The sequence below is a fragment of the Epinephelus fuscoguttatus genome, linkage group LG2 (genome assembly GCF_011397635.1).
Source record: "Epinephelus fuscoguttatus linkage group LG2, E.fuscoguttatus.final_Chr_v1".
Lineage (NCBI taxonomy): Eukaryota > Metazoa > Chordata > Actinopteri > Perciformes > Serranidae > Epinephelus > Epinephelus fuscoguttatus.
In genome coordinates, this window is record NC_064753.1 from 44,256,076 (window position 1) to 44,278,138 (window position 22,063).

At 40.4% G+C, this 22,063-nt stretch overlaps 1 protein-coding gene across 1 annotated transcript in view; it reads right to left on the minus strand.

The window, feature by feature from the left end:
- luzp2 (leucine zipper protein 2) overlaps positions 1 to 21,263 on the minus strand; it is a 257,615-nt gene extending 236,352 nt beyond the window's left edge. Inside the window, exon 1 of the mRNA XM_049598772.1 lies at positions 20,987 to 21,263. Coding sequence (XP_049454729.1) covers positions 20,987 to 21,048 — 62 coding nt within the window. The 5' untranslated portion in view covers positions 21,049 to 21,263. The remainder of the gene's footprint in view (positions 1 to 20,986) is intronic.
- Between the last annotated feature and the right edge of the window lie 800 nt (positions 21,264 to 22,063).

Consider the following 22,063-nt stretch of genomic DNA (forward strand, 5'->3'; position numbering starts at 1 on the left):
AGATTCAGATCTGTACTAAATGTCCCCAATAACCTCCACAGTCCCCCAACTCGATCTGTGTTTATATTAGAAGGGCTCCAGTGTAACTGTGCCCCTATTAGACAGATTATAAGATTAGAGACACATTAGAATGCATCTCTAATCCCACCAGTCAAGTCAGGACAGTAAGCGAGCCGAGGAAGAGCGCAGAGAACACAGGATCTGCGTGAACCAACGACACTGAATCTGTGCTCAGACACACACCATCACCACCCCGTCACAGCGGCGAAACATCAGGTAGCATTCTAATCGTGATTTCCTTTATGTGCCAGCTAATTGCAGCTGCCGGGGTATAATTTCACTCGCATTATGCTTGTATAAGAACAGGGGCTGTGTATGTCGTACATACATCGTTATGCACGCACATGACCCTACATGTTTTATGCAAATATTCAAATGTGTGGGGCTTGCCTTTTATAAACTACAGCTCTCTCCCTTTTTTCTGTTTTGGTGTGTGGGAGCTTCAGCGCTCCTGGGGAAACGGTGCTTTGCAGCGAAATTGACATTCACTGGAGTGTGCCCCCCTCCTGTCATTTTGTCAACACCATCACTGTGTGGAGCTCAGCCAAGCAAGACATCTGACAGACAGGCAAATGGGAGTGGTGGACTTCAGCAACATAACACCCTCTCGCTGCCCTCTCTGTGCCCAGCGGTGGGGTTCAATGCACATACATACACACACAAAAGGAAGAAAGGGCACATTTTGTAACCTGGACTTCCTCTTTACTCTCTGGTAGTTTTCAGTTGTCTTGGTCCAAAAAAAGAAAAAGAAATGAGGGACAGACACAGATTGATCAGAGAGATGCAATCAGCAAGAGGGTGAGCTGCATGAGTGAGTTTCCATTTGTTGCCAAATGGTAAACCTGACACTAAAAATTGATTGGCAAGTGACAATAACCCTTTTATCCAGAAGCATCACCCAGAAAGCAGCGTTTCAGGGTCAAGAAATATGACTCCCTGTGCCATTGGATGGTTTTTTTTTTGTTTGTTTTTTTTATAATGCCAGGCTCACGATGGAGAGCATTTCTCAATCTGCTTGGAGAATTTCCAAACAGTTAGAAATGGCAAGTTGCTAATTTAATGCCATAAATGCACAATAAAATAAAATTTAAACAAAGGCAGAAAATATAGCCGCAATTTAAATCTGACGATAGTTTCACAGTGGCCACAAATTCATGCAAATTGTGGCTCCTTTGACCGAAGCCTGTGGATTAATGACATCTCTGACACTTCACATTTCCTCAAGACGCCATTTTTCTTTTGCGGTGAATAAGCAGGAGTCTCAAAAGTGCCATCAAATCCTGAGGTCTGCGGGCATAAAATCCTCAATCAAAATATAAAACAAAAACATTTATGAGATAAACTGCCACCATGGGCACTGGTGAACGGCTTCGCTGTGCTAAATGCGGTGTGTCACTGCTGAAATCCTTCCCCTCTTCTACACACACACTGAACAACACACTTATCAGTCAGGTGTCATGGCAAAACACTGGAAAAACAGGGCGATAGGGGACTCAAATGGAACCAGCACTTGTCAGCCAGGATGGATCCTGACACCAGAATATGCTCAGGAAATGATTAGATAAAAATAACAGAATCCGCCCGGGCGTCTTCGAGGAGGTGTGCTGGCGGCTGATAAAGGATTCAGATTTATGTAGCCTTCACCAAAAGAAGGAGATATTATGTTTCTTGAAAAATGGTACATTGGTGCTTGGCTGTGATGTACAGTACGCTCGGCAGAGAGCACTGAACAAGTATGGAGGGGTTAATAAAAGACAGGAAATGAAAAACACAGCAACAGTTTGGCAGCTCTATGTGATATCTTTGGGAATCAATTTCAGCTCTTGAATGTAAGTTTGTTTTGTTTGCCCTTGAATATTGACAGTACATCTCTGTCAGACACGGTTCCTGTGGCCTGCATCATATTCCAACATGCAGTATAGAGCGAGTGCCTGTGTAGATGCTGGAGCTGGTTTGTGTATTAGAGGAAAGAGCTTAGTAATCAAGTGGGCAACTCACATCAAATATGTTTTGTTGAATTATGCTCAAGACCACCGACAGCTGTGGAGTAAATTCTGGCAGCTCAGACACTCATCCAACCGGTGCTCTCAACACTGATCAGACCTCAATTACTCAACGACATGGTACACGAAGGCTTACACTTAGTCTGCTGTACTGCACCAAATTAATTTCAAATTTGCTTCAGTCTCAACAGCAATAGCCCATAAGGGACAACTGTCACAAAAGAGCTTGAAATGGCTCACAACAGTTCAGGAACCAAACTGTACCAAGAAGAGACTAATCTGATACAGTAGTGCTCGCTTCAAACAGCCTGCTCTGTAATAATTCCTACAGGGGGATGGGGACACGGATCTCCCTGAATGCTGTAAGACAGCAAATCCCCGCCCCTCAGTACTGCGCCGTGCTCACACAACAGCTGTATGCAGCAGCTTTTGGTGCTTGTTCACTTGCCTTTACAAACCTAGCTCTGTTTGGCGATATAACATTGTTAGGAGTTAAACAAAAGAAAGGTTGTCAAAAACTACTGCTTAATTTTTTTTTTAATACATTTCCTGAAGCACCTTTATTGTTTCAGTCATCGGATTATCTGGATCAGCCAAAAGCAAATATCTAGAAATGGCTGTTTAATTTAATTTCCAGAAAAAAATACTCCCAGTGCATTAGGTACACTGAGCCAAAACAAACACAGCCAACTTCAACAGCTCTGCATTTTAACCCTCTTTCATAAGGGTTAAAAATGTTCTGATTTTGTTGAAACTCTTTCAGAGACGTGTTGATTCGACTGCTTAGTCATTTTGGGAGAATGCACTGTTGATCAAAACCCAGATATGTCTGTTCTGGCATTTTTAAAACTCTTGCATGCACTAGGGTTGCAGTGGAATTAAGGTTTATGTTGGCCGGTGGTGTGTTTAAGTCTAATTCCTTGTCGATATGTGTTTCCCCCTGCCTAAACCTCACACAAACCCTTAGCTCCAGTGATGTAGTGTAAGGTATAGGCAGTATACAGGGTATACCAACTTCTTCTTTCTGGCTATATACCCACCTATCAACCAAAAAAATCCATTGGAATAAACGGGAGAGTGCACCCACTTCCTCCTCAGTAACCTACTCACCCAGTAGTCCACCAACCCCATTAACTACCACTACACCTCTGCTTAGCCCTAACCCTAACAACCAAAGGGGCGCTATGCATTAACAGAGAGGAACACTATTCCAAGGGGGGTACACATTCTGTTACTTCATCACCATATGCTGACTTTTTGCTGGCATCATGTGTAGTTGTCTGGCAGATGAAAATATCAACAGCAAAAATGTCCAGTGAGAAATCCGTTCATCCATCCATCCATCCATATTTAACCGCTTATCCAAGGCCGGGTCACAGGGGCAGCAGGCTGAGCAAAGTACTCCAGACATCTCTCTCCCGACCAACGCTTTCCAGCTCCACCTGGGGGATGCAGGGGTGTTCCTAGGCCAGATGGGATATATAATCCCTCCGGCTTGTTCTGGGTCTGCCCTGGGGCCTCCTACCAGTGGGACGTGCCCAGAACACCTCTAATGGGAGGCGTCCAGAAGGCATCCTGATCAGAGTTCCGAACCACCTCAACTGGCCCTTTTTGATGCAAAGGAGCAGCAGCTCTCCTCCGAGCTCTCTCCGGATGTCTAAGTTCCTTATCCTATCTCCAAGGCTGAGCCAAGCCCCCTTCAGAGGAAACTCATTTCAGCTGCTTGTATCCGCAACCTCATTCTTTCAGTCATGACCCATAGCTCATGACCATAGCTAAGGGTTGGGACTTAGATGGGCAAGTAAATCGCAAGCTTTGCCTTCTGGCTCAGTTATCTTCACTATGACAGACACCGCAGACACTGTGTCAAACCACCAATCCATCTCACGCTAGATTCTACCCTTGCTCGTAAACAAGCCCCTGAGATACTTGAACTTCCTTCGCTTGTGGCAGTAACTCACTCCCAGTTTTCTGGTGGGGAATATGCCATATAAATATATAAATTTATTAACAGCATATTAAATAGCCTAACACTGTATGATCTAAAATATATGTTGCCAAGACAACTTAATTATAAACTTAAATTACACAGAACAGATTGTGGATATTAATTACCGACAGATCTATTACAGTGCATCACTGCCTCTTCAGAGCATATGACACATCCACAGTCTACCTCTTAGCATTTTTGGTGTATATGGTGACAGCATCACAGATCATGTTCTCCAGGAAGACCTGCAACACACCGCGCGTATGATGCGCTTCATTCCACCACAGCAAGCCAGACAGTGGAGCGCAGGTTTGGTGATTTACTGTGAAGCTTGGTGCACGAGTCCTTGTCTCTGCCACTAAATGTCTGATATTCACTCTGTTCAATAGACCATTTCTTCATTTAGCTTTTTTCAAGTCATTTAATTTGAAGTGTTATACTGCTGTTTAAAAGTGGGCTATTTTGAACATATGTCCAGTAAAAGCATATAACTTGAGTGCTATACCAGTTTCACCGTATACTGTACAATGAAAATTGACGGTTATCATATGGTGTACTTTCACTTATAAACGGTACTTTTAAAAAGCATCCAGACAGAGAATCTCACCTGTGTGTGCACGTCTCCTTTCCCCCAGACTGCCTGTCAGTCTGTCTTTACACATAATTTCATTAAAAAAATGCTTCATATTTCAATTTGAACATAAAAGTGTTTGTTTAACCAACATAACCCTTCTGTTTTCATTCCTTTAAGAGTCACTGTATGTGATAATAACAATAAAAACTGTGTAATACTGTGTATCATGATATGCTGCTATTTTCTGAGATAGTTATTATATTGTGAAAATGTCATACCGCTGCAATGCAAGCATGCACATGTATTTTCACTGGTAGATTGTTCTTGTAGTTTAACAGCTATGTGTTGAGATATAAATGAAAACATGACACTTGGGTAATTCAGCCCTTTTAACATATTGATTGGTTGAAATTAAATATTGTATTTTCTCAAAATTTACATTTTAATGAGCTGTTTTTGTTTTCTTGTACGTCTGACAAAAAAAAAAACTTTAATACCATCCTGTAAAAGACAAAAATGTTTTGGTGTTCTGAGGATGTGAACCTGCAAAGCTTGTGATAGCGAATGAAAATACTGAGGAAGACACTACATTGTTTCACCCTTCAGCCCTTCAGCTGTGTGGTTCATAACTCTGTGGGAACAGCATATTACTGGATACAAAAGAAATATTTTTGCATCATACTTATGAAAGCAGACCTAGGGCTACGGTTTGATACAATGTTCTCTGCAGGTGTTGGTGCATTTCTGTTCTTTACGGAGGAAAAAAATGAAATTCATTGACCCTGAATTAATAGCTGTGTGTCTGGACTGCATTATTTTGCACAGGTGTTCCTGGTATTGTGCAGAGCACTTCAGCTGAAATGGATTTTACGTCACATCTCCTTTTGTTTACTGACCGCTTATTATAATTGAGGTCTCGGTACAAATCTAATCATTCGCAAGGTTTTAAGTCTCCAGGCAAGTTTTGTTGTTAGCAATGAGTAACAAGTCTTTTTGCTTAAATTCCACTTGAACCATCAATAGCCTATAATTTGGGAGCCTTAGCCAAGAATTAAACCTATTACCCTTTACTTCATAGATTTGGGTGGTTAGCTCAGGGGGGACAAAAGAACCTTTTATTCCCGTATTTACAAAACAGTGGTGAGGAATGTTTTTCAGAATGACAGACATCTCTTAGATGCTGCTTTGGCTTTTAAAAATGCAGATAAATCAAAACACATCTTAAATGATGGGGAGAATGATAAAAGAGCAGCTGCTAATGACAGCTTTAACAAAACAGAGTAGTCTCAAAAGACAGCAACAAGAGAAGTGGAGTAAAGACAAACACTGTGACACAATAAATATATTGATAAAAAGGACCGACCACTGAGCACTCTCTGTGTTTTTCTTACATGATCTAAGCATTGTGTGTAAACCTGTATTATTTATGATCCTCATCCTCTGTTCAATCCAAAACCAATAACTCACACGTTGTCTGATCGCTCTAATATTTTGTGTTTAATGCCTCTGAGCACTTTGGTTCATCCCACAGTGAGCCAATTAAACTGCAGAACAGAATGAAATCAGGGAACTGCTGGATTGCGGATGGTAGCTTAATGATTAGAGACGTATGACTGAGAGCTGAATCCCAAGAAAGGCTGAGAAAATAAAGGTGTGGAAGGTGAACATGTAAACCCCCCCTCTCCTTTATCCTATCCCTTGATAACTACTGTAGAGGTAGTCTTGAGCGAGCACTGAAGTAACTGCTTCAGTGGAGCTGTTCAATAGCAGACCATGTGATCTGTGAAGGGCAGCTCCCCGGTGTGAAAGAGTGTAACTTTATGAATGTGAAACATGGCATTGCTTGCAAAGACAGTGTCTGCTTAGCAACTATAGTCTCTGGATAAATAAAGGTGAGGAGGGAAGAAAAAAAACAATGACAGCTAGAAGGCAAGGAAACAAGAAAATCATTTCAAATAGCAGCTAACATTTTCATCTTTCTCAATCTGAATGACATTTATGCCTGATATTTAAACTCTGTGTACTGCTGCTATTGCAATCCATGAATTCACAGTCAATGTCTATAATGTTAATGACTTGCGAAGTAAATGTCAAAATGAATATTTGTGTATTTACATCATGATTCAAATCTGTCATGAGAAAGAATAGAATAGAATAGAATAGAATAGAATAGAATAGAATAGAATAGAATAGACTTTATTGTCCAGCCAAGGCAGGAAAATCGTCTTTTGGATCACACAGAGATGTTAATATTATCAGAATCAAGGTTCACACAAATGCTTTGGAGCTTCATCGTTGTCATGGTAATCAACATCCAAATCTGTATCTGAATGCTTCATATTTTTATTTTGTTTTGTTTTGTTTTGAGACTGAGAGGAAGTGGCAAATTTCAACAAAGGATGAGGCCAGTGTCCTCAGCTCAGTCTGTTAGAGCCATTTCTAGCAAGCCCTTCCAGTTTCGATTTTTTTTTTTTTTTTTTTCTCCCTGTTTTGAGTCACTTCAATGCATCACCTGACCTGGCACCTCTGTAACCTTTAATTAAAGGTAGGTGTGCTGACCCAAGTGTGGAGTGTGGAAGACACCATGGGGTTACAGTCTTCAACCTCTGTGTGTTTGGTTAATCTTAGTTTATTGTGTGATGAAATCATTTAATACCATATTGATTTGAACTTTTTTCTTTTGTGGTAAAGGTCTGGTTATTTCGAAGATTATTTGTTTGGATGGGGATTTTTTATTTCATTTTGATGAGACAGTCAGGGCAATCATCTTACTGTATAGCATCATCCCGCAACTCTCCATTTATCATCAAATCAGTCAACTCTTCAACCACTTGAAGCACCCTGGATCATCAATCAGTAAGTACAAACAAACCAAAGACAGTGAGATGATCATATCTCCAGGTAAGGCATCTTTGGGTGGCTATTTTAAACTTATCTAGAAGCCTCTTTACCCAACAGGTGTGACAGATTGTGGACAGTTATCTGTGACTAACTACTTTAGGAAAGCACTTGCTTTGCATCTAGAGATGAGACTCGACCCACAACGGTCCACATTATTTATAACTGACAAAAAAACTGCATGCAATAGTCCACCTTCCACCGTCTCTCTTCCCGCCCTATCTACTAAAAGTGAATCTAATTCAGGTGGTATATTGTGTACGCTGACTTTCTATTAACCCCGCACCCTGGTCCCATTGTGTCCCGTCAAAGCTTTGAATATTTGTTGGTAATTTTCACTGAGGCTTTAAAACCCCCAAAATAATATCAGGACAGCCCTAACTGGAATTAATCAATGTCCTTGGTCAAACATATTTTCTACACAGATTTTCAGTGAACCTGTTCTCTCTGAACTTGCAGTCTCTTCATGTCATTGTGTTTCTGCATATGAAAGGCACAGGGTTTTTTTCTTTATACTAATAACGTATAAAATGGCACAGATATAAACATCTACTTCTAACCATGAGTTACCTTCCTACAGAATACAGCCACATATAAAATAAATACCTGTTAACATTGGTTAATGGTTAACATCAATTTAAGAGCCCTCTCTTAACACTGCCTGGAAATACAAGCCAGCATCATTAGGTAATTTGACTGCAATGATCAGTGTTGTCATTTAAATCATTTAAATTCTATGTAAAGCGTGTCTTATGACATTAAAACTCAGGCCGTATTAAAATGCTGAATGATTCAGCTCTGATGCAAAATACTCCATTGGAATTTTAAAACAGTGTTGAGAAGTAGCAATATTCAAGTCAATGCACACCGCAAAAGAGGAGCTACAGGATTCTAACAGAACCCACTCAAACCACTTTTCAAATATCCAGCCAGTTCTCACCCCCAGGGCATTAAAATCCTCAGCTTGGGAAGTACCCCCCGCATTGTTAAAGTGATGCTGAGGGCACCCTTTAGCATCTGTAGGAGACACATCTGGCTTTCACCCAACTCCAATGTAAACTCATCTGCAACATTATTAGACGTTCAGAGCAGTGGATGTAGTACAAAGTGTGCAAAGTCTGCTAAAGGTGAGCGGACAATAGGGGAGGTGAATGGGCCCAACATGCACAGAACTTTGACCCAGGAGACAGGTGTTCGTGTCCTGTGTGAAAGTAAAAGTCAAAATTGAGGGTGTTTTTGCCACTTGAGTCGTTAGTAAACTGAGTGATTTGTGAGTTTGTCAGTCGCCAGTCAGGTGTTGGTCGGTCATTACTCAATCATTAATCAGTTGTTAAGTCCCATGAATCATTAGTCGTGTCAACCACAATCTTTTCTTAACCCTGAGCAAGTGGTTTTGTTGCCTAAACCTACCCATGTCCCCTCTTAGTGAAGTGACTCAACTCGACTTAGGCCCAGTTCAGACCAAAGATTTGCAACGAAACAAGTTGAAACTACTTGCAATTCACTGTTCTGCAACATTCTAAAAACATGCCGGTTCACACCAATGCAACTAGATGAGATGGTGTATCATCTCTATGGTGAGATGGTGTATCATCTCTATGCAACAACTCTTCTGTACTTCCGTTGTGATTTGCAGCTTTTCAGGTTTAATTTGTGGCTGAATATAATTTGTAGCTTCTTAAAACATGAATGAGGATAGTGATAGTGAGATACTGCTACAGTTACATTTGTAATAGTGATGAAACACTGAAAAACAGAAACAGAATGAGCATCAGATGGACTGCATTCATAAGAAATATGCCACCATAAAATAAATAACAAGTGCCAATTAATCAGTCAATGAGACTATGTGTGTGAGGGGGACATAAGCACGTACAGTACAGCAAGCAGCAGCAGCGACCCACGGAGTGAGGACGGAAACAGCATACTTGGCGGTCATTTTGACTTGACCAGCTGACTTAATTAGAAGCCAACTGGCTGTTAAAAACAGGCGACGTGCCTTACGTTCTAAAACCAGTTGTCGGCGTTTGACCAGCGGAGTTGCAGGTGACACCAACAGCCGGCTTAAATCGAGCTCAGAGAGGCCAGCTCACACCGCTGCAATTTTTCTCTGCAGCGTTCTAAAATGGTTTCATTATCGTGAATCTTTGGTCTGAACTGGGCTGAAGTACCTACGACCACTTCTGCATCAAGATCCTGCAACACAAAAGGCTGCTCTTCATATTTCAACACTTGGTCAATGGGATCTTTGTTTTACTCGATGTGCCACAACCCTCATCTTACGTACAGATTTTGCATATATGTTTAATTATTTACATTAGTAATGTTTATGCTGTTGTGAATGTGGTCAGACAATAATGAAAAAGAATATATGGAAAAAGGTGAGATGCATCAGGGTTTGTACTGGAACCACAGAACTATATCGCATGTAAATCATATTTTGACCCAATTGATAACACCTGTTGAACTTCAATAGCAATTGGAGCTGCAGTAATTAACAGCTTCTTTAATAAGGTTCAGGGTTGAATTTCTGATGGATTATTTGTCATTTTTGAGCAAAAATGCCCAACGCTCCAATATAGGAACTTGCAGATATCTCGTTTGATATCATTGTAAACTCAGTATTTGTGGGTTCTGGATGGCTGGTCGGACAAAACAAGACATTTTATGGCATCACCAAGGACTCCTGGAAAATGTGAAGGACATTTCTCACCTCATAAACCCAGCAATTCATCAATTAATATTCAGCAGCAGGTAAGTATTTATCGGCAGTGAAAATAATCACAAATTGCAGCTTTAATAGTAATCAGCCTCACAGTTATGACTGTGTGAACCGAGTCAGATGTTACCTGTCTTGGGGGCTCAGAGCCCATCAATAAATTAATGTCTGAACTGAACGACTGATATCAGGAGGTAGGAATAAAAAGACGAAACCTTATTTACATCAGACTGCTCTGACACAGACAGCGCATTCAAACTGAAATCATATAAACCGTGGAAGATAAATACACTGTGACTTAAATCTAAATGCCATGACTGACATCTACATTAAAGAACATTTGAAAGGCCCCCCAACGTCATTCTACATACATGAGCGAATATCTGATGCTTTCTCCTTTAGCTTCAAAGGGAATAGCTGCTCGGTGGCGGTGACAACGACAGAGGCATTTTATATGTGGTGCCACTGTGACGAGGGATGCTGCTCAGCTTTTGTTTATTATGGTTATACATCTTGCACTTCACTGTAAAACAAAACGCCAAGCCTTCCACTAATGACTCATCACTGAAAGAACATGAGCGTCATGTTTACAGGGGCTGAGCAATTAAGTGCCTGCCAATTACAACAGTGACTGTGACAACTGAACGTTAATATCTATACTGACAGCAGCCAAGGAGTGGAAGTCAGTGCTGGCTGATACAGGGATACAAGAGGCATAGCAAAACTATAGCTTCCTTAAATTAAGAGCTATGCTAAATTTAAGGTGCACTGAGGAGACCGCGACAAATGGAAGAGTCTCTCAGGATAGTGATGCTTGTTTTTAGACAATTATAAAGCAAATGGATCAAATGACTTTGTATAATGTGAAAGGTGTTGCTTATACTGTAGTGATTAGCCCATGGGGGATTATCATATAACTCTGCAGCTGCCCTCAGAGTGCCCTCTGGAGTGTTTTAGCATCTTTCAGCTCTCTGTTTTAGTTTTCCAGCTCTTAACCTCGTCCCCAGGTGCAGCACGCAGTTGTTTTCACATAAAAAGCTCTTAAAACTCACTCTATGCTGCCTGCGCAGCAAACTAAGGCAGATTAAGTTAGTGATTAGTTGTGTGAATATCTGGCTAAAAAAGCTAAACAATTCAACAGCACTGCAAAATACAGCCTCTAAAATGTTTATAATTTTGAATCAACACCTCTCAACGATTCACTGTCAATTCAAATTCACTGCAGGACTGTTGCATTAGTCTATATCTCTTTTGGTTAGCTGCATCTAATAAACTGAGTGTGGTAGTTCCACTGATGTTTGGTGGACTGGGATATGACTTAAATGACTTATGACTAAAGGGATAATTTGACGCAGGCTAGGGTCTGTCACACAGGTCTTTGCAATGTACAGCTGTGGATGGGTCAGCACAATGTTTATTTTAGCCACAAATAAAAGTCCCACCTAAAGACTCAATATAGTCAGTCAAGTCAATAGTTTAAGTGTGAGCTTGAATTACTGTTTTTCAAAATAATGTCGGGTGCCTTTGACGAGAGCAAAGATGGGGAATTGAAGCTGTTCAACAGGCTGTCTGATGTAAAAGTAAAGCGGTGACAATGCCCTCAGTACACAGTAAACTTAAACAGGCATGGATTTTTAGGTGGGACTTTTTTTAGGAGCCTAAAATACATTTTGCTTCTGCCCCCCATCCACAGCAGTACATTGCTTAGCTTCCATGTCAGTACTCCTGCCGCCTCTCCAAACTGGGGGTGTGCTGACTGTATGGAGTACACTGATAATGAGTAAGTACCCCACTTAAAAAAAATCTAAACCTATCCCTTTAATTCTTGTGTGTGCATTGTGTTTTGGCTTCTGCACCTGTCAACACTGTATTTATAATAACCAATAGAAACCAATATAGTTTTGATTTTGCAATTGCAAATAAGACTGAAATCTGATTAAATGTGTCCAATATTAGTTATCCAGTCTAAAATGATTGCTGTGGAAAATGATGCCCTGCCAATACAATCATCAACAGAATGCATTATCGACTGAGAGAACACAGAGGGAATAGCATCGTTAATATTGTCTATTTTCTGTTGCCACACAGGTTACGATGATATGAAATGTGCAGTTCATCTGTCAGCGTTACATGCAGCACTGTGACTAGAGTCCTAGCTGGTGATAGTGTCAAGGCATGTTTGCTTCCTGAGGATGAATGAATGTTTTATTTTAAGCTTTTTAAGATGTTAATGACAGGTCAGTCACAATTCACTCCTTAAATTAAGCCAACATTGTACTCACTGTTAAATCCTTCATACAATTATTAATACTCTAAACGATACCAGCCTTCTAATGTCTGTTATGTGATTACTCCCTCACTCAGATCATCTTGAACATCCTTCACCAAGCAAATATTCAGTTTCTCGTCTGCCACATTAGAGGATGATGCCAATCAATGATAAAACTTTGTGTTCCAGGAAGCGCGATAACAAAGTAATCTGTGACACACACTTTCAGTGTTTAAACAGTAAACACAGCTGTCATTTCTAATGTCTTCTGAGAGCACTAAGAGCAAAAGCACAGTACCTGAAATGTGGCCCTGAATACAAAACGTGTGGCTACTCGTCACCCCGCGCTGATCGTGGTCCTTTTAATTACTTTCTCATTTATAGGAGCCACCCAAGGTTCTGTTTATTGTAGCCCACTTCATTACTGTCATGTGGCCAACGTGGTTGCCATGGTGTGACCATTATGCCATGTCCTTTGAATTTCAATTATCATCCGCAGTCTGATTTTGTGCTGGGGACATTACCGGGCTGCACAAATATCATTTTCTCTCATCTCGAGGAGTCCAGCTACCCCTGAAAGTCATATTTATAACCATGTCTCTGCTCTACTGTAGATGCCATCTGATGGCAAGAAAAACAGAAAAACAGAGAGCAGATGAGAAATCATTTTTTCCCTTCATGTTACATTCAAACGCATACAAATGCTTTATGTTGCATGGACACAGTCGTGGCACAGATCACTGCTGCACATCGAAAGTCACTCAGAGGTTGCCTCTACACATAATTAAACAGATGCCCATCTTGTAAAGTGCCCCATCACTCCAGTTAGACACTTTTACCACTTTCCACCAAACTGCTGCTCTGCAAAATGCATAAATGTTTCCGCAAGGGTGTCAGTTCAAACATGCCACGCTTCTACGATGTCTGCCAGTATAAATAAAGCACCAGTTCATTTAGATAATGATGCAGCTCTCACTCAATAACCATCCAGACGAATGGCAACGCAGCCGAGCCCCACTTAAAGGAGGAAAATATAGTTGAGCTGAGCACTCCATACTCATGTAGGTTAGCCTCATTTGGTCATGATAGTTGCCTTTTTATCATCAAAGTGCCAAACAATGCCCGGGGATAAGAGGTGGATGGTTTCCAATTACTCATTATCCCTACTAACCATTTGCAGTCAATCAGTGTATAGATTGACATTAGCATCTCCCTCTGGTCAATAGTTAGGTCTAATCCCACATCTGCTCCACACTTGACCTCTAGTCAATTCTCAGTCTCCCAGTGTGTGACACAGTGAGTCTCATGCAGCGACATTCTCTTAAATTTCTTTTAAATTTTCACTTAATTTCCTGTTCGGAAGAAGAAATAACAGAGGTCAACTCCAGGTGCACCAAACGTTCTTATCCATGCAAATCTGCTCTTACCCAGATGTGCTGAATGATCAACCCCACCTGATCATAAATAACCCAGTGTTTCCGACAAAATTAGAATCTCTGTGTGGGGGTAGGTGACTGCGGTTGGGCAGCTGAGGTGGCGGTGGGGTCCCTGACCTGCCTGTGTGTCCTTGCTATCATTCTATATTGCCTCTCTAAATTCAGAGGCTTTTGAGGTGCATGGACACAGCAAAGACTGAACTCTTCCACCCCCCAAAACGTGGCAGTAGATGTTTAAACATGGCAGGCCGCCACAAATACATGGATGTGTGGGAAACCCTGGTAATCTATTAGCACTGGTAATGTTCCCTAAACACTATATAAGGACAGGCGTAGTCACATGTGCAAAGACTCGGACACATGCCCAAGAGTGTCACCAAAAAGGCTGTAAGAAGAAGTTCTGCAGTAGTGAAATCGATGTGCTGTTAAAAAATGTAAACAAAGTTAACGTGATTTTCCAGCATGTCAGTATTGGTGTTACGGGAAAATCAAAAACCCAGCAATAGCAAAACATTTGCCGTGACAGCAGCAGTGGAGAACGTATTTACAGGGTTCAAACACATTTCTACCGATTAATTTTCAAAACTTTTCAATAACTTTTCCATTGTAAGTAGTTTAAATATGTAGGCCTACACAAAGATAAAGCCACACATTACTTAACACACTCTTACCAGGCACTTAGGGATAAGCAAACTTAAAGCGCTAGCTTTACTTATTCTCTAGATATTCTGGCCACCAACCAGCTGAATATGCCAATAAACCAGACTGGCACATACGGGTACTCCGCAGAGCCTTGGTTACCTCGCTATACAACAGCTTTCCTGCATTATCCCATTTCTCTCCTGATGTGTGTTTCTTTCACTCAGAAGAGGCTCGACCTGAAGTGATGTCAATCTGATCTATGTGTATCATATGATACTAGTGACATTTCAACGGTCACACAGTGCAGCACTAGACTTTTAGTTAGTAATATAAGGAACATAATTTGTGTAACCTCAGACATGTTTTGGGATTTTTATAGCATATTTTAAACAATGGCCAAAACAATGTATATTCAAAACTCCTCCAAACCATTTCCAGGCCTGAAAAACATTTTTGTAGTTAGTAATTTCTTTTTAACTTAAGTAAAAGTATTAAACCCACACCATAAAAAATACTCTGTTACTAGTAAAAGTCCTGCACTGAAACTGCTACTTAAGTAAAAGTAATTACAATCAGGAAAATGTGTGAACTTAGTACTCAGTTAATTAATCAAAACCATTAAAGGAATAAAAGCTTGATCCATGAAATATCTTTGCATGAAAGGTAATTGAATTATTATCAAAATAGTTGACGATCAATTGTCTAATCAATTGACTAATTGTTTCAGATGCACTTGTATAGATTCATACAGTTTGTGCACAAAAATATAAATTTGTAGAGCAACTAGTTACTTAAGTTATCAAATACTTGTGTGCCTTCTGAAGTGTAGTGGAGTAGAAGCAGAAAGTGGTGTGAGAATAAAATACTCAAGTAAACTAAAAGTATCTCAAATTTGTACTTAAGTACAGTCCTGAGTAAATATACTTAGTTACATTCCACCACTGGTCAGCAGAGGGAGCACTGTGACTAAAATTACAGTAATTGGGATCAATGAACAAACAGTATTTCTTTAGTCCACAAAATTTATAACATAATCATTAAAATTACTCTAAAACATATAATAATCTAAATTTGACCATCTGATATTCATGTGTCTTTTACAATGTTCCTCAAATGTAAAACTTGTGTTTCCTTGCATCTGACAAACAATCAGTGGACAGTGAACACAAGATATTTTTCTCTAGTCTTGGTTAAAGTGCTCTTGACCACTAATAGGATTTTCTCTTACCTAAGAGAAGAGCAAAAAATAAAACTGGTGAATCCGAGAGAATAAGGGGCACTAACAAAATAAGAACAAATCATGGAAACAAACAAAAATAAGAGAAAATGTGTTGGTATATAGCTTTCTGTATGAGGCCCAGTATTTGTGAACAACTTGACTCTGCATGTTTCATCTCAGCATTATGAAGAGTGAAACAAATCCAGCCTGTGAGCGCTCATTCAATGAGACATCATGTGGAGTTTCTCTCCGCCGCTGTACATCTTGATTGAATTTTTTCATTGTCACTTGTAAAGAAAGTATTGATCGGATGTAAATGATGATCTGCGGGATGTTTTCAACTCGGTAAACACGTGACGGATTGAGACAAAGGAGGCACATGCTGTTGTGATGAATGAGCACGAAGCGGAGCACCTTTCAGCGCTCCCTGATCACAGTCGCACAATGACATGCTCCATCCATAAAAACAGTACTGTCAACCTGTTTTCATGAACATTAAGGCGGTTTTTTATGTAAATTATGACATAATATTTGCTTTGATTGCTGAAAACTTCACAAGTTGATTTAAGGACAACACACTTATTACAAAAGGTTATCATAGAAGGAAAACACCCAAGGTCAACAACATCTCACAGGATTTATTATAATCCTTACCCCGCTTCGTCATTAATTGCTGCACCTCATAAAGTATTCTCCTTCTCATGTCTGACCGTATGTAACATTCAAGAGAGACTCTATTTAATTTACAGTATGCTCATATCCACAGGCAGATGTTAAGATATAAAGCAATACAGCAGTGTGTCTGCACTCTACATATAATCCGAGGCTCTCTGTAGTCCTTTTAATTGCCGTCCAAAACACTCATAAATATTTGATGTTGTGGAGATCCCACCAGATATCACCGTTTCCGAGAAGAGTCTGCTTAGGTAAGAGACATCAAAGATAGTGTCGAGAAAATGTGTCAAATAGGTTTCAAGAATACTCTGAAAGGGAATATTTGAAAGTGTAAAGAGGTGGAGCTGTTTGATGTGTATGGAGAAGAGAAAACAAGCCAAATGCAGAAGAGCAGCGTTACTGTAGTTGCCTCCCAACCCTGACCCAGGGGTGGACAGTCATATCTCATGGGACTAGTGTCAATGCAGCCTTGTGTTCTGCCTGAGTGCCAATTGATTCCTGCAATGACACATAGCCCTGCACCATCATTATGTGGCCTGAGTAATCCATTCGATTCATTAAAATCAAATCCTTCTTAATCAAGCTCTCATACAAGCCGGGACCGTCACCACAATAGCTCATTTTACACATTTCACAGAGATAATTAGAAATTATATTCTGTAATTTTCAAAATGGAAAATTCTTGTAATATTTGAATGTTTTCTTAATGTTTATCAATGTTTTAGCATTCCTAATAACACAGCGTAAGCCCACGAGATGCCTTTTAGATTTGAAGGCTATAAAACAGAATTAAGCGAAGACCAAAGGCTTAACAAACTGCTGCTATCATGCATAAAAATTGAAATGGTTCCTATTTCATTAATTCTCATTCCTTAAGGCGACTATCAGGTCACACAGTGGAGGTTGCAGTTAACATTTTGAAATGGATTCTCTCACGCACCACTGATGTGATGATAGTGAATCAAGCAAAGCGAGGCAGAGCAGTGCGTAGACTAGACAGCTTGAGTCACTATTCATTTTCCCGCTGCAGATACACCTTGCAGTCAGTCTGTTCAATGTTACACTGGTACAACAAAAAATGAGGATGTCACAAATGATAAGCCTTGTTTGGGGCCCCTGACCTGCAGAACAACAAAAAAATATGACAAGAGCTTGAGGAAACAATCAACTCAGAAAAAGGTTTTTGAGTAGTGGCTAGATCAAAAGCAGCGTTCCCTGGCTTTGCTTTGGGTTTGATGACCAGAGGAAGAAAAAAATGACAATGAAAACTGAGCATCTCTGAAATATTTTGAGTTTGGAATAAGGTGCATCAAAGTCTACAATTGTGTGTTGTTTTAATCAAATCTGACCATGTCAGCAATAATAAAACCAATTCCAAGTGCTTTACTGTATGTTAAATGCATGACTGCAAACTGGTATTGCCTCAGCAGAACCAGTCTGGGGCAGTGCTAGATTAAAAGACAACATAACAGGATAATGCACAAGCTAATTACTGCTGGCTATTAAAAACACAGCTAATTCTATATATTTGACAGGAAGACAAAATATATGTCCACCACTGCAGGAGGAGTGGGACATTGATGGAGTGGACAGCGGTTACGTATCAACTAGTTTCCCTGTTCAGTGGTGACCTTTTATTGAATCTATCCATGGATGCTTTTAGTGATAGCACATTTTAGAAAAAGAAAAATCACATTAAGCTGTCCTTGTAGATGCCTTATTGCTTACTTTTTCATTAAAATGTAAATCTGGAGAATCTAAGTCCTGAGTAAAACCTTGTCACAAACACAGATGCTACCAGCCAGACCATTTTCCCATCAAGCCACTTCTCAGGTGAGGTTTATGTCTCATACAGACCCTGTACAAGCAGAACAGCCAGATCAACATGTGACCTACAGTAATGATAAAGACATAAATGTACATATGCAGCTCCCTCGCCAGAAGAAATTGGCATTATTATTTCTGCAAACCATGGATATGTTACATTTGCATATCATTATGCAGCGGATTCGATGAAACTCAATGTGTGGTTAGGTTAAGGCACAAAAAACACTTGGTTATGGTTGGGAAAAGATCATGTTTTGGCTTAAAATATCTGGCTTTGGGCACATTTCGCTCTGGAAAAGCAGCAATGCCACTATCCTGGAAGGAAATGCGGCGATGTCTCAGTAAAACAACAGTCACTTTTCATGGCACTATCCCTAAAAAACACCCACATTTGGGGGCTAAAAAGCCACAGGAAACCCTGTGCCAGGTCCCTGAGAAACACTAAATTGGGGACTGAAAAGCCACTGGAAGCACAGCAATGACTCGCTAAATCACGACCGGGTTTGTGGTTGGTCTCAAACCTTGGTCTGCAGTTTGGCAGGCGTGTAGAAATGTTGATATGATACATATGAAGCATGCAACTGTAATGTATTCATGGTTTGCAGAAATGCACAATGCCAACATTTTCTCCTGGCAACTGGGCTGATACATAAATGTAATATGAAATGAAAACACCTGTCAGGATGAGTGTGAAAACCCCTGTCAGTTTGAGTGTGAAAGTTCATTGCTGATCTTGTAAACAAGCTTTTTCTTTACTTTGATCACATTATAACAACTGAGAATCTGCCCCCACTGAGGAGGAAGCTCTGGAAAAAGCCTGAGGATGCTGACTTGAAATTTGGTTGTCAAACCTATAGTATATTGTAATAAATATTCCAAACACCCCAAATCACAGCCTCAAACATGACTACAGAGTTCAATCAACAGATGAAGTAACATTTCTCAATTCACTGACCGTGAAAAGTACATTCATTATTTAAATCCCCCTTTGATTGTTGTTTCTTTTCCAAACTGCAGCGTTTTCAGATACACTGGTCATAGTTTGTGCTTCCTATAGGCACATAAAGCAGATGTGGCTCTGCTGATCTGTTTAGGACCTAGCGCTGTTATCTTTTTCTATTTTAAAATATAAATTAAGTTCAGTAGGTCGCATTTGAGGTATCACCTTTGCCAGGAAAACCCCTCTGCCTTTCACAAAACGCAGTCTTCTGAGCCCATTTTTTGGACTGAGTTTAGAAATAAACTAATAAAACACTGATTATATCTGGTAATTACTTTTCATGACATTCCCCCTCAAGAGGTAGCATACAATCTGTGCTGACCTGCCAAATTACCACTGTAATGCCTCCCTCTCCAATTAGCACCCAAAAGATCACCTCGCAGGCTGATACATGAAACTTGAACAGCATTTTTAGCTCCCTTGTTTGAAAAATAGCCTAACAAGTGTATCTGTATGCACAATCAAAAACATTAGATGGTGATAAAATTGACTGAATATTCCAAAGCTGTTGCCTGAAGGTTATTTATGTGTTTGCCCTACGTGGGCATTAAAATTGCAGGTGTGTTAAAGGGTACATTAGAGCTTAATTTGCTGACTACTGAATGCTGGAGGTTAATACATCAACACAGCCCTTAGTTATGACTCATGCATCATCAGTGTACCTATCTGGTATTGACAGATATGTAGGCAATAACCTTGACTTCTTTCATTACATATTTCTATCTACATTAACTCCCGAAGCAGAAAGAACAATTCGTATAGTAGCCAGTCATGTGTTTGGCCACACACCACGAATAGGTAGGTATTTCTCTATTCAGTTAACGACAGAGTCCACAGCCGTCGTTCTCCATGTGCACGCATTCCTCAGCAACTGCATTCAACTAATTCACCAAGAAAAGATGACAACAGTATCACAATGTTTTTGGGCACTGAGGAGAAAAAAGGGAAAGGCAAGTTTTATAATGCATGCCTTCCTGCGTGTGATGTCTCCATGGTATAGTCAAAGCCTTGAATTCCCTCTAACGGCTCTCATTAAGGCAGTGGTGTCAGGCACTGGCAGAGAAGGAGGATGATTTTATCAATGATTTAATTAATCATCAAAACTCCCCCCCTCTCCACACGTTCCCCTCTTATTTTTTCTTCTTGCCCATCACTCTTCCCCCAGCTTCTTCAGCTTTAAATCGCATGCACACACACATATAGAGACGCACACACACACCTGCTCTTTTTCAAGACACTGCAACACAAGTAGCCTTGTCCTTTCTCTCAGTTCCCCTGACTTCAACTTGCTCCCTCCCAGACCAGCAGGCACCAAAAGTCCCAAAAAGCAATGTCACCACTATTCAGGAGGCATCGCATTCAGTGGATTACCACCACAAAAGGACAACTGTCTCTCAGCCTGCCCGGGACTGACAAAGATAATAGCCTAGTTCAACAGAAAAGCTCTTCCTTCCTCCTTTCAAGTCTTTCAGTCTCCAACATGCTTGGCACACAGAGAGCCTCTGCCAGGACGAATTAAGGCTTCAGTATTTGGCAGGACTGAACAGACCTTCAGATTAGTGATCTAAGATTGCCTATAGCACGCTTTGAACCTATACCCCCCCTTTTGTTCCAGAGTCTCTGGCCGGGTTAAACTGACAAAAAAACACCCCTCTCATCTTATTTGTCTCTTACCTGGTGTTGAGGCTCAAAGCTGGACAGAGAAGCAGTAAGCAAATAGCTTGGATGAATTTCATAGCTGTCTCACACTCCCGTTCCTTCTCCCTTCTCAGATGCTTTTTGCCTTTCCCCCGTGTCTCTCTCCCCGACTCTCTAGCTCTCCCACTGGCTGCCTGGGTTTTTTAGCGCACTCTCATACGCACACACACGCACCCAGACACACAAGCAGCGAGGCAGACAGATGCAACACAGTGGCTCGGCGAGAGGGAGGATCTCTGGCTTTAAATAACACAGGGACACGGACCGACTTGCTAATGGAAAGGAGCGGGTGGGGCTGAAATCAAGAGAGGGAGATGTGGGAGTGATATGATGTCAGCGCCCGTGCAGCTTCAGCTATTGGTGAGAGGCATTCTTGCCATTGTTTGGTGCCGGTTGTTCCTCCAAACAATACCACGTCTCCATTCATTCCATTCTGCCTGTTTACTACCTGCAGTCTGATAGGAGGAGATACGGCTAAACACTCAGCAGGGAGAGTGGGCAGTTGCCAAACACCCAAGGGGTTAACAGCTCAGTAACAGCAAAGTCGCAGTTCAGTTAAGGCAAGACACTAATAGATTTAAAGTGTAATTAGTGACCAGGCTCTGTACTTCAAACTGAAGGCAAGGTTAGGCTGTTAGTAAATGAACAATGAAAATGAAGAAAACAAATCAATTATCTTCAATTATCTAAAGCTAATTCAAATAATGTAGGGTGATGTCAAGTCGTATGAGTACTTTCTTTGCTTTTTTTCTTTATTAGGCTCATGTGTATTCTCTCTGCTTTCCAGATAAATGATGTGTCCAACAACACAGTCACCCTTTTTTCTTTTTTAAACTGCGCTACAACTGGCGAAACTTTACTTTTCCGAGATAAAAAAAAACTTAAAACTGATAAAATAAAATTGAATAGAAGAAGAAACAGAGCTTGTAGATGAAGTAGGAATATAACTGGCTAGCCATTACATTCAACAAAGAAAAAGAAAAATCAGCAAGACTGAGATTTTAAAAAAAGTATTATTCAAAATAAACTTAAATTCAAAGATAAATATATATA